The sequence below is a fragment of the Ovis canadensis genome, chromosome 6 (genome assembly GCF_042477335.2).
Source record: "Ovis canadensis isolate MfBH-ARS-UI-01 breed Bighorn chromosome 6, ARS-UI_OviCan_v2, whole genome shotgun sequence".
NCBI lineage: Eukaryota > Metazoa > Chordata > Mammalia > Artiodactyla > Bovidae > Ovis > Ovis canadensis.
In genome coordinates, this window is record NC_091250.1 from 79,218,150 (window position 1) to 79,230,758 (window position 12,609).

General features: G+C 37.7%; 1 protein-coding gene across 1 annotated transcript in view; it reads right to left on the minus strand.

The window, feature by feature from the left end:
* Positions 1-5,311: 5,311 nt before the first annotated feature.
* The window catches only part of KCTD8 (potassium channel tetramerization domain containing 8), a 284,445-nt gene continuing 277,147 nt past the window's right edge, over positions 5,312-12,609 (minus strand). The window contains exon 2 of the mRNA XM_069594055.1: positions 5,312-8,392. Within this exon, the coding sequence (XP_069450156.1) occupies positions 7,929-8,392 (464 nt within the window). The 3' untranslated portion in view covers positions 5,312-7,928. The remainder of the gene's footprint in view (positions 8,393-12,609) is intronic.

Below are 12,609 nucleotides of genomic sequence, written 5' to 3' on the forward strand. Positions count from 1 at the left end.
AAACATACTTACCAAAATTGTATAGAAATGGGAATACCAGACCACCAGACCTGCCTCTTGAGAAACCTGTATGCAGGTCAGGAAGCAACAGTTAGAACTAGACATGGAACAACAGACTGATTCCAAATAGGACAAGGAGTACATCAAGGCTGTATATTGTCACCCTGCTTATTTAACTTATATGTAGAGTACATCGTGAGAAACACTGGGCTGGAAGAAGCACAAGCTGGAATCAAGATTGCCAGGAATAATATCAGTAACCTCAGATGTGCGGATGACACCACCCTTATGGCCGAAAGTGAAGAAGAACTAAAGAGCCTCTTGATGAAAGTGAAAGAGGAGAGTGAAAAAGTTGGCTTAAAGCTCAACATTCAGAAAACAAAGATCATGGCATCTGGTCCCATCACTTCATGGGAAATCGACGGGGAAACACTGGAAATAATGGCTGACTTTATTTTTTTGGCTCGAAAATCACTGCAGATGGTGATTGCAGGCATGAAATTAAAAGACGCTTACTCCTTGGAAGGAAAGTTATGACCAACCGAGATAGCATATTGAAAAGCAGAGACATTACTTTGCCAACAAAGGTCCGTCTAGTCAAGGCTATGGTTTTTCTAGTGGTCATGTATGGATGTGAGAGTTGGAGCGTGAAGAAAGCTGAGTGCCTAAAAATTGATGCTTTTGTACTGTTGTGTTGGAGAAGACTCTTGAGAGTCCCTTGGACTGCAAGGAGATCCAACCAGTCCATTCTAAAGGAGATCAGCCCTGGGGTTTCTTTGGAAGGACTGATGCTAAAGCTGAAACTCCAATACTTTGGCTACCTCATGTGAAAAGTTGACTCACTGGAAAAGACTCTGATGCTGGGAGGGATTGTGGGGCAGGAGGAGAAGGGGATGACAGAGGATGAGACGGCTGGATGGCATCACCAACTCGATGGACAATGGTTTGGGTAGACTCCTGGAGTTGGTGATGGACAGGGAGGCCTACTATGCTGCGGTTCATGAGGTCGCGGAGAGTCGGGCATAACTGAACGACTGAACTGCACTGATGAAATATTTTAAAATTAATCTTTGACTAACCTCTCATGAGGGATCAGTAATGTATGACTAATGAGTGGATTTGGCCTGAAAACATAAAGGAGTTTTTAGCAAGCCTAGTTAGGCAGGGAGAGTATCTATCAAAGATTATTTGGGAGATTATTACATTAAAAACAATGTTTACTCTTTTGCCAAAATCATTCATACCTACTGTGTGCCAGAAGTTGTCTAGTTATTGTTTCTCCTCATAGAAAGAAAAATAAGATCTTAGCCTATGCTAAAAAAACATTCCTTCAAATCAATGGAAACCACAAATGTCTATCATTACTCTTATATACCATAAAACACAATATGCAGAGCAAGACAAAATGTTTTTAAAGTGATTTGGTATTTCTGAGAATAGAATGATTAGTAATTCTCTATTGAGGGATTAAAAAAAGCTTTGGAGAGTAGGTGCTATTTAAATTGAAATGTGCAGTATGGGAAAGATTTTGAAAAAGTTTTTGTGTATTTTGTGGGGGAAGGTGACTTCAGGGTGAAGATAGAGCTTTTTAACTTATTTTATTTAAAAGACTTATTCTAATTAAATTTTAATAAAATATTTAAATAATTGTATTATGTAAATATAAGTAAAATATTTATTTAAAGTCTTTTACTTTTAAATAACTAGTAAATGGTGTGCAGTTTGCTTCTAGCTGTGAATCTGAAAAAGATGGATTGCTTCTACAGTAGATTACAAATGGTCACAGATTCCTTGTTTCTTCCATGAAGAGATATATACTCCCAAGAGGAGTGTATTTCCATATCGCTTACATTAAAAATAACTTGCTTTGACCAAAAGAAGGCAGGGTACGTGATGTTGTATGAGTTTGGAGCCAGGGCTCCCGATCCTTGCAACTTCTTGTCTTGACATTTTTAGAACCACCATGTGAACAAATTTGAGCTAGATTCCTGGAGACTTAGAAGACTAAGACAACTTGATGAAACCTGTCAATGCCAAATATGGAATGAGACTATTACAGATTATTTGATTCCTGACTAATTATCAGTCAATTATCCAGGTGAGTAAACCCAGGTGAGATCAGTAGGAGAACAGCCCAGCTGATTTCAGTCCAAATTGCCAATTCTTGGAATCATAAGCTGATAAACTGTTGCTGTTTTTAAGCCACTAGGTTTTGGAAGTGGTCTTTTGCCAGACAAAGGTAAATTGATATGGACCTGTAATGTGGTACTAAAGTTTTTAGACTTTATTTTTCAAAAAGTAGGGGGCTGTATTATATCATCAATGAACAGTGGAATTTGAAATTAAAAACACACTATCATTAACATTAGTACTCCTTAAAATGAAATGCTTAGGTATAAACCTAACAAATATATACAAGCTCTGTATAAAGAAAACTACAAAAGTCTGATGAATTGAATCTACTAATAACAAAATAAATGGAGATATACCCCATGTCCATGAAGAGTAAGACTCAATATTCTCAAGATGTCAATTCTCAACTTGATCTATAGATTCAATGCAATTTCAATAAAAACCTCAGTAAGCATTTTTGCAGATATAAACAAACTGGTTATAAAGTTTAGAGGAAGAGGAAAAAGACTCAAAATAGCCAATACAATACTAACAGAGAATAACAATGTTAGAGGACTGATGCTGTCCATCTTCAAGATTTAGCACAGAGTCTACAGTAATTAAGAAAATGTGATCTTCTTAAAAAAATCAATTAAATAAAATATAGATTCCCCTAAACAGACCCATATAAATATACTAAACTGATCTCTGACACAGAAGAAAAGGCAACACAATGGAGAAAATGCTCCTAAAATAACAAGATGTCCACATGCAAAAAATGAATCTGAACATAGACCTTACACCAATAATGAATATTAATTCAAAACTGATCACAGACGTGAAGGCAGAATGCAAAACTATAAATCTCCTAGAAGATAACATATGAACTTTATTCATAGTCGTCATAACTTGGAAGGAACCAGTTGTCCTTTAGTAGATGCATGACTAATAAACTGTGGTAAATCCAGGCAATGAGATATTATTCAGCACTAAAAGAGAGAGAGAGAGAGATGTCAAGCAATGACAAGACATGGAAGAACCTTAAATGCACACTACTAAGACTGTGTGGATCATGATAAACTGTGGAAATACTGAAAGACATGGGAATACCAGACCACCGGACCTGCCTCTTGAGAAATCTGTATGCAGGTCCGGAAGCAATAGTTAGAACTGGACATGGAACAACAAACTGGTCCCAAATAGGAAAAGGAGTACGTCAAGGCTGTATATTGTCACCCTGCTTATTTAACTTATATGCAGAGTACATCATGAGAAACGCTGGGCTGGATGAAGCACAAGCTGGACTCAAGATTGCCGGGAGAAATATCAATAACCTCAAATATGCAGATGACACCACCCTTATGGCAGAAAGTGAAGAGGAACTAAAAAGCCTCTTGATGAAAGTGAAAGAGGAGAGTGAAAAAGTTGGCTTAAAGCTCAACATCCAGAAAACGAAGATCATGGCATCTGGTCCCATCACTTCATGGGAAATCGACAGGGAAACACTGGAAATAATGGCTGACTTTTTTTTTTTTTTTGGCTCGAAAATCACTGCAGATGATGACTGCAGCCATGAAATTAAAAGACGCTTACTCCTTGGAAGGAAAGTTATGACCAACCTAGATAGCATATTGAAAAGCAGAGACATTACTTTGCGAACAAAGGTCCATCTAGTCAAGGCTATGGTTTTTCCAGTGGTCATGTATGGATGTGAGAGTTGGACTGTGAGGAAAGCTGAGCACCGAAAAATTGATGCTTTTGAACTGTGGTGTTGGAGAAGACTCGTGAGGGTCCCTTGGACTGCAAGGAGATCCAACCAGTCCGTTCTGAAGGAGATCAATCCTGGGTGTTCATTGGAAGGACTGATGTTGAAGCTGAAACTCCAGTAGTTTGGCTACCTCATGCGAAGAGGTGACTCATTGGAAAAGACTCATGCTGGGAGGGATTGTGGGCAGGAGAAGAAGGGGCAACAGAGGATGAGTTGGCTGGATGGCATCACCAACTTGATGGACATGAGTTTGGGTGAATTCTGGGAGATGGTGATGGACAGGGAGGCCTGGCATGCTGCGATTCATGGGGTCACAAAGAGTCGGACACGACTGAGCGACTGAATTGAACTGAACTGAACTGAAGTGAAAGAAGCCAATCTGGGAAGACTATGTATAGCATGATTCCAACTATAGAATCTTCTGAAAAAGAAAGCACCATGCACATGTAAAAAGAACAGCAGTTCCAGGGGTTGAGTGAGGGGTGAAAAATGAATAAGCAGAGCATGGAGGATTAGAGTGAAGAGAAAATACTCTCTGTGGTACTGTAATGATGGATGTGTGTCATTATACATTTATCCAAGCTCACAGAATGTAAAATATCAAGAGTGAACAATAATATAAACTATGGACTTTGGGTGACAATGATGCATCAATGTATGTTCATCAATTATAACAATGTACCACTCTGGTGGAGGATGCTGATATTGGAGGAAGCTATTCATATTGGAGGGAAAGGAACACATGGGAAATTTCAGTACCTTCCTCTCAATTTTGCTGTGAACCAAGGCTTAAAATGATTATGAAATAAAATTGTGTCCACCAACCTAACACAGCACAGCAGTTATTATCTAACTGCTAGGTTGCACCTTCTCTGGCCTTTTGGTTAGAGAAAGCAGGGTTTTGTTGATGCTTGTTTTTTCCGCACCTGTTTTTCTGTGTTAACAGCTTCTTCAGCTATAAATAGGCAAAAAGAAAGCCCAAGAAACTCCAATAACATGTCGTTCTTTGGGTTCTAAAACCTCTAGTCAGCTTTCCTTCTTTTATTAGCTTTTCAGAGTCTCTTAAGAGTGTTCACATATAACATCTAGGGTTTTGGGGTATACTGAATGAAAAAAATAGGGCAAGTATATCAACTCAAAATTGAAAATCTCACAATTTCACTTTTATTTTCTTCTCTCATCTCAGTTAATACTCAATATGTTTCCAGTTTATTTTAATAATGAAACATCAGGTCACAAGTTAAGTAAAACCCGTATATCAAGCAGTATTTTTTTATACCATTTGAACATCAAAGGTACATCATATGGGCATCAAAATGCATTTATTCTCCAAAAATATTCAAATTCTTCTAGCTTTTCTGATTTTTGCAACCTTCTAGATTTTATCTACTGATATTTTGGTAAAGTTTTATATAGCAGTTTTAGTCTAAGCCATCTTTAAATTTTGGAGTCTCCTATTTTTTCAAAGAAGGGTTCTCATTCTAGCTTCCTCCCTTGATCCTCTTGTAGCCCCATTTGGGACAAGACAGGAACTAGCCTCTGGTGAAAGCATAATAGTATGGGAGAATCAGACCATAAGCTTCTTCCCAAGGGCAACGGCTAGTAATTTGTATGTCTTGAGTATGTTGTTAACCTTTGAGCCAAATGCTTGGTGTATGGTAAGTGCTCAATAGACTATTAAGGAAATAGGTTCTAATTTTCTAAGAAGGACTTAGAAATCTTATGGGACTTCCCAATCTTAAAGTTATCACTTCTCTTGTGGTAGAGATATCAAGATCTGAAATAGTTCTTATTTACCAGATTCTTACCCCTGCAATTCTATTTGAAATTTTGTATTGGAAATAATAGAGGAGGGTGTGAGGTATTCTTCAGAGCTACTCGCTGCCCTTCAGTGCTGGGCTTTCTATCACAGTGGGATCACCTCTACTGAATTTGCATTTCCAAAGCTCATTTACCAACTGCTTGTACTCATGTTGGGAAAATGGAAAGTGTTGGTGGGAACTGAAATGTGGGAAGCTAGGATAACCTATCCCCTTTGTCTTTGCCTTGGGAGGCATCTTTGAAAATGACCATGACTCCTTAGAGACTATAGTTCTTATTGAACAGCTTACTCCTCTCTATTCGAAAATTTCCATCTGACAGTACTGGCTCCAAAAATTCTGGTAAGCCCACTACCTGTCTTTCCCCTCCATCTCCAGGAGTGGTGGTGATGCTTAACTTCAATTACCTCATTTAAATCTTCTCTATCATGTTATTAATACCCCTGTTATCCCTAAGGTCACATTAGTGGTAGTGGTAGGGATGGGTAGAGATGGGAACAGTAGCAACCTAACCACAAGCTCTGTCCATTTAACCAGTGTGTTGCAGCTACACTTGGCCAACTGAGTGGGTGGGACTGCCATCCTTCCCAAAATGAAATGCAGAATTTAAGAGTAGCTCCTTCACTAAAACCTGATAGGTTATTCAAGGCAAATCATACATTTGGGTTTTCTTTAATACTCCACTGTAGATGGTATTTTATATAATAGAGGAGTGAGAAATCTAAAACTACATCCAAAAATGAACATCAATTTTAAATTTTGAGTTAATAATGCCCATCTTCCAATATTACCCTGGAAGAAATGATACTACAAGTGCTACTCAACTTTTATTTCAACTAACCACAGAGGAGACTGAGCTCTGATTATTAGAGATATTTTTGTCCTCCTGGTGCCTATTCTTTAGCAAAATTTTGGGATATTATATATTTTTTGCTGTGGACATGGTGAGGCAAAAATTGTGTGGCTTATGATAAGAAAGATTATTTTCATATATGCAATCAGGAAGAAAGCCCTTGTCATTCAGGCTGAACTTTTAGCTTCTTGTTGACATTTTTGTCCCATAATTTGCAAGCAGCAACTTCCCAATTAGATTTAGGGAGACTTTCAATCCAGTTGTCAGCTAAAATAAAATTTTAGTGCATCCTCAGATGAAATAGTTTTCTCTTGCAGGCTAAGGGTTTATTAATCAATACCAAATCTATCTGAATTTGACTCTACCTCCATTTTGAATTATAAGTCTCTAACTTGTCAACATTAAGTTTGAACGTATCATTCTCCAGCTCGGCATTTTAAAGGAAAAACTGAAGGCAATGTAACAACTGAATATTTTAAAAGAAGAGTCAATAGAGATCAAGAAATTCTAATATATATTTCCTTTTTAAATAAATACATAAAGCTCTTCACCATTTCCCTCAATTATTGTGATTAACATGAGAGTAAGATCTTTCCGAGCATCATTATGCCAATTTTCACAGCCTGATGTAAGGACTCATTTCACAGAAATAATCATAACTAGCATTAATAGATGAATGTCAGTGCCATAACACAAGATCATAAGGCATATTTACACCATCTTAACATACAGAACACCATACACATACACAAAAAAATCACAGATCCAGACAAATAAAATTCAGTCTCTTAGCTTACATTTATAGGCTTTGTCTGAACCATATTTTTTTTTGCTATTTTTTCATAATTATTTCTTTCCAAGCAACAAACAGATCTTCCTATGTCTTGTGATTTATTTGTAATATTGTGCTCATGCAAAAGTAATACTTGTTTTATTGCATTAACATTTAAACAGTTTTGGATTTGAGTCCCAAAACTATCATCTAACATTTTACTTGATGTTGCTTCATCCATATCGTCACTTTATTTGGAGTGATATGATGATTTCTTTTTGGTGAGTTACAAAATGACAAACATACCAGTTGACCACAGTTCAAAAATCAAGATTCTAAGCTTCTTGATCATGCACATTTTACTTTCATTCTTGCAAAATTTTTTGAATCAGGAACACGATTTGATTCAATATTAGTTTTCTTTTTTGAAATATTTCTAAAAACAACAACAACAGAAAGAAAGAAAGAAAATACTGTCCCACATCCACTGTTCACGAAAAGGAAGAGCAGCAAGAATCACACTGACCATTGTTAGTATACAGTCAGGTGGTGACACCGGTAAACACTGAACGTCATTGAAACACTGCAGGGATGTGACCGTTACTATAACCCGTACTTCTGTAACAGTTCAGATTGCCACTGGCGTTTGCGCTCTGGAAAATAATCTGGAATGTGGATTTTTTTAAAATCCTGAATGCACTTTTTCATTTCTTCTTCCACACTTAGCTTCTCACAGACTTTCTTTTTGGAAAGATTGGTTTCCCGGGACTTGCTGATGAGCGTCTGAAAGAGTTCACTGTTTCTGCGTTTGTCTGGTTGGGGCATCCATTGCACAGGTGCTTTTTTGGAAGGACGATCCAAAGTTAAGGTGTTAGGTTGGTGAGCTGTCGCCTGCTGGGCACTGGGCGGGTTGTTGTCCTGGGGAGTGCTCGCCTCTGAGTGGCTGTCGCAACTGGAAGTGGAGAGCTCATTACAGGAAGTCCCACTCTCACTTCCTTTATCCGTGACTTTGTCATGTTTCCTATCTTCGTGTTCTTGTTTAGGTGACACTATTTTCTGAGGTGGTCCTAAAAAGGAAAAAAGAAGTAGAAAAACTGAGTAAGAAGTGGGAAGGTCAAATTAAATAAGCTTTATATATATATTTTTTATTTTCAACCACAAACATTTAAGAAAAATGTGGTCTGCTTTCCTAATTAATATTTAAGGAATTAAATCCAACACTTGGTACAGTTAATGTACACTGAAGCATGCAATGTGCTGATTAATTATTGAAAACAATTAAATTTGAGAGCTTTGCTTGATGAGCATTTATCCCATAACAGATCATCTATAACTTCATGCTAAAAAAAAAGATTTTTTGTTATTTTTAGTTACTAGTTCCTGCAATCTGAAAAAGATATCACATATAAATATTTTGTTAGTCCCATAACTGTTTTATTGAACAGTTAGTTCATTTTTGTTTTAGCTAATGGCATTAGTTGTCCTTTGCATATATAAATAATTCACCATCATAATGCAGAAGGTACCATGGCTCTGTTTTACAAAGTAACAGTATTCTCCAGGCCCAGAAGTGCAATAGCATCATTTATGCTTTCAAGAGGGAAACTGGTTTAAATCTTATCCTCCATCTCTTAATCTTGTTTCCTGTCTACTTTCTTGGAGAGAATCATGAAAGCACTGTAAGATATATAGGTACCTAATATTATGCTGAAAAATATAGTTGAAATATAGTATTCTCTTAAAGTTCAAGGCTTACCATTTGAGGTAAATTACCTAGGAGGGCAACTTTCAGAAAATGATAGTTTGCCAAGATAATTATTTCATATACACAAACAGTTTATTTCCAAGAGGGAGCATGTTTTATTCTCCTTGACTCTGTTGTGGGATTAGGATCTCCATCTAACATTTATTGAACATCACCACATACCCAGAACTATAATAAAACCTTGATTTTAACTTGAGCCCAATCATTCAGAAATATGTTACCCAAATCTTTTTCTCTTGTATTCAACATTTATGCACAAGTTATCTGAACCATAATTGAAATGAAAAGCATCAGTATTTTAAACAATTGCATAGAGGATTCTACTGTGCAGCCAGAGTTGAGAATAACTGGTCAGATTCATAGGGTCTCAGCCTTAGCCACATATGGAATTATCTGCAAAGCATGGATTATTGATGCCTTGATCCTAACCCCAGATGTCCTGCTCAATGCTACCTGATCATTGGGTCATTTAATAGATTCAGGTGATTTCAACATGCAGTTAAGATTCTGAGGGTTTCCTCAGTCTAATATATATGAATTAATAACCAATATGAATAGTCTATATTACTTAGAAGGGTGAGGAAACAAACAAGAAAAATACTTTTCATAAGAGCACCCACTATGTATTGCTGCTGCTGCTGCTAAGTTGCTTTAGTCATGTCCAACTCTGTGCAACCCCATAGACTGCAGCCCACCAGCTATCACCAATTTCCCTATTTAAAATTAGAAGAAAACACACTGATGCTAGACATTTAGTTGAGAGGGAGTAAAGATTCTAAAAAACTTTAGAACATTTTGGAAGGCTGCCCTAGTGGCTCAGTGGTAAGGAATCCACCTAAAAAGACAAGACACTTGGGTTTGATCCCTGGATCGGGATGATCCCCCAGAAAAGGGAATGGCAACCCACTCCAATATTCTTGCCGGGAGAATTCAATAGACAGAAGAACCTGGCAGGTTACGGTCCATGGAGTCGCAAAGAGTCGGACATGACTGAGTAACAAACACACACACACAAACACACACACACACACACATATACACACCATACAAAAAGGTCTAGTACAGTAATTCTCAACAATGAGAGTACATCATTGTCATTTTTTTAATGTACAAATGTACAGGTCCATCTCTGGAGATTTTGTTTGCTGAATGAACGGTTTGTATGTATGTATTTAAATGGCAGTCAGGTGGCAAAGGAAGTACAGCATCTGTTTATCTAATTACCTTAATGGCGGAATGTAATCCCAACCTAGCATAATGCCCACTAGCCTAGTAAAATGTAAACTATAAACAAATGGTTTTTACCTGTTTACCAAACTTGTGTGTTATTTTAACCAGAAATCTCCACAGAGGAATCTAAGATTTTCATTCCCAAAGATGACTAAAGGGTTAAACTGCAAGTAGCTGGGAAAGCCAATTTATGTTTAAGAATTAATGAGTAATGAGAAATCATTTTCTGTTAATAGGCAGGGGATAGAATATTAAATAGAGCTATCCAGGCAGAAAAGTAGTAACATCAAAGAGGAAGGCAGTACAGAGATACCGTATACCATTAAAGCAAATGGTTCATTCTGTTTTGATTCCCTGGGGAACAATGCTCAATGAGCTAGGCCAGGAAGAACACAGAGGAACATGAAGTCCATTTGTTCAGACACCAAGTTGTGTCCAACTCTTTGTGACCCTATGGTCTGCAGCACTCCAGGCCTCCCTGTCCCTCACCATCTCTCAGAGTTTGCCCAGGTTCATGTCTATTGAATCAGTGATGCCATATGAAGTCCATGTGTTAACTATGTAAATTATATAGAGTTATTGTTCTTAATGGTATTAATAATTATCCATGGAAAAATACTCCCCAAAATACACACACACGAATGCAGGCTCCACAGTACAGCAGAATGCAATATATGTATGCTGGAAATGGGTTACTCTTGTTTGTAGTGTAAGATGGAAGCTCAAGGAAGACTTCTTTGAAGAGGCATTGATATACCAGATGCCATGATCTTATTTTTCTGAATGTTGAGCTTTAAGCCAACTTTTTCACTCTCCTCTTTCACTTTCATCAAGAGGCTCTTTAGTTCTTCTTCACTTTCGGCCATAAGGGTGGTGTCATCCGCACATCTGAGGTTACTGATATTATTCCTGGCAATCTTGATTCCAGCTTGTGCTTCTTCCAGCCCAGTGTTTCTCACGATGTACTCTACATATAAGTTAAATAAGCAGGGTGACAATATACAGCCTTGATGTACTCCTTGTCCTATTTGGAATCAGTCTGTTGTTCCATGTCTAGTTCTAACTGTTGCTTCCTGACCTGCATACAGGTTTCTCAAGAGGCAGGTCTGGTGGTCTGGTATTCCCATCTCTTTCAGAATTTTCCACAGTTTATTGTGATCCACACAGTCAAAGGCTTTGGCATAGTCAATAAAGCAGAAATAGATGTTTTTCTTTAACTCTCTTGCTTTTTCCATGATACAGTGGATGTTGGCAATTTGATCTCTGGTTCCTCTGCCTTTTTTAAAACCAGCTTGAACATCTGAAAGTTCACGGTTCACGTACTGTTGAAGCCTGGCTTGGAGAATTTTGAGCATTACTTTACTAGAGTGTGAGATGAGTGTAATTGTGTGGTAGTTTGAGCATTCTTTGGCATTGCCTTTCTTTGGGACTGGAATGAAGACTGACCTTTTCCAGTCCTGTGGCCACTGCTGAGTTTTCCAAATTTTTTGGCATATTGAGTGCAGCACTTTCACAGCATCATCTTTCAGGATTTGAACTAGCTCAACTGGAATTCCATCACCTCCACTAGATTTGTTCCTAGTGATGCTTCTTAAGGCCCACTTGACTTCACATTCCAGGATATCTGGTTCTAGGTGAGGTATCACACCATGGTGATTATCTGGGTCATGAAGATCTTTTTCTACAGTTCTTCTGTGTATTCTTGCCACCTCTTCTTAATATCTTCTGCTTCTGTTAGGTCCATACCATTTCTGTCTTTTATTGAACCCATCTTTGCATGAAATGTTCCCTTGGTGTCTAAAATTTTCTTGAAGAGATCTCTAGTCTTTCCCATTCTATTGTTTTCCTCTATTTCTTTGCCTTGATGGCTGAGGAAAGCTTTCTTATCTCTCCTTGCTATTGTTTGGAACTCTGCATTCTAATGGGTGTATCTTTCCTTTTCTCCTTTGCTTTTTGTTCCCCTTCTTTTCACAGCTATTTGTAAGGCCTCCTCAGACAGCGATTTTGCTTTTTTGCATTTCTTTTTCTTGGGGATGGTTTTGATTTCTGTCTCCTGTACAATGTCACAAACCTCCGTCCATAGTTCATCAGGCACTCTATCAGATCTAGTCCCTCAAATCTATTTATCACTTCTACTGTATAGTCATAAGGGATTTGATGTAGGTCATACCTGAATGGTCTAGTTGTTTTCTCCACTTTCTTCCATTTCAGTCTGAATTTGGCAATAAGGAGTTCATGATCTGAGCCATAGTCAGCTCTCGGTCTTGTTTTTGCTGACTGTAAAGAGTC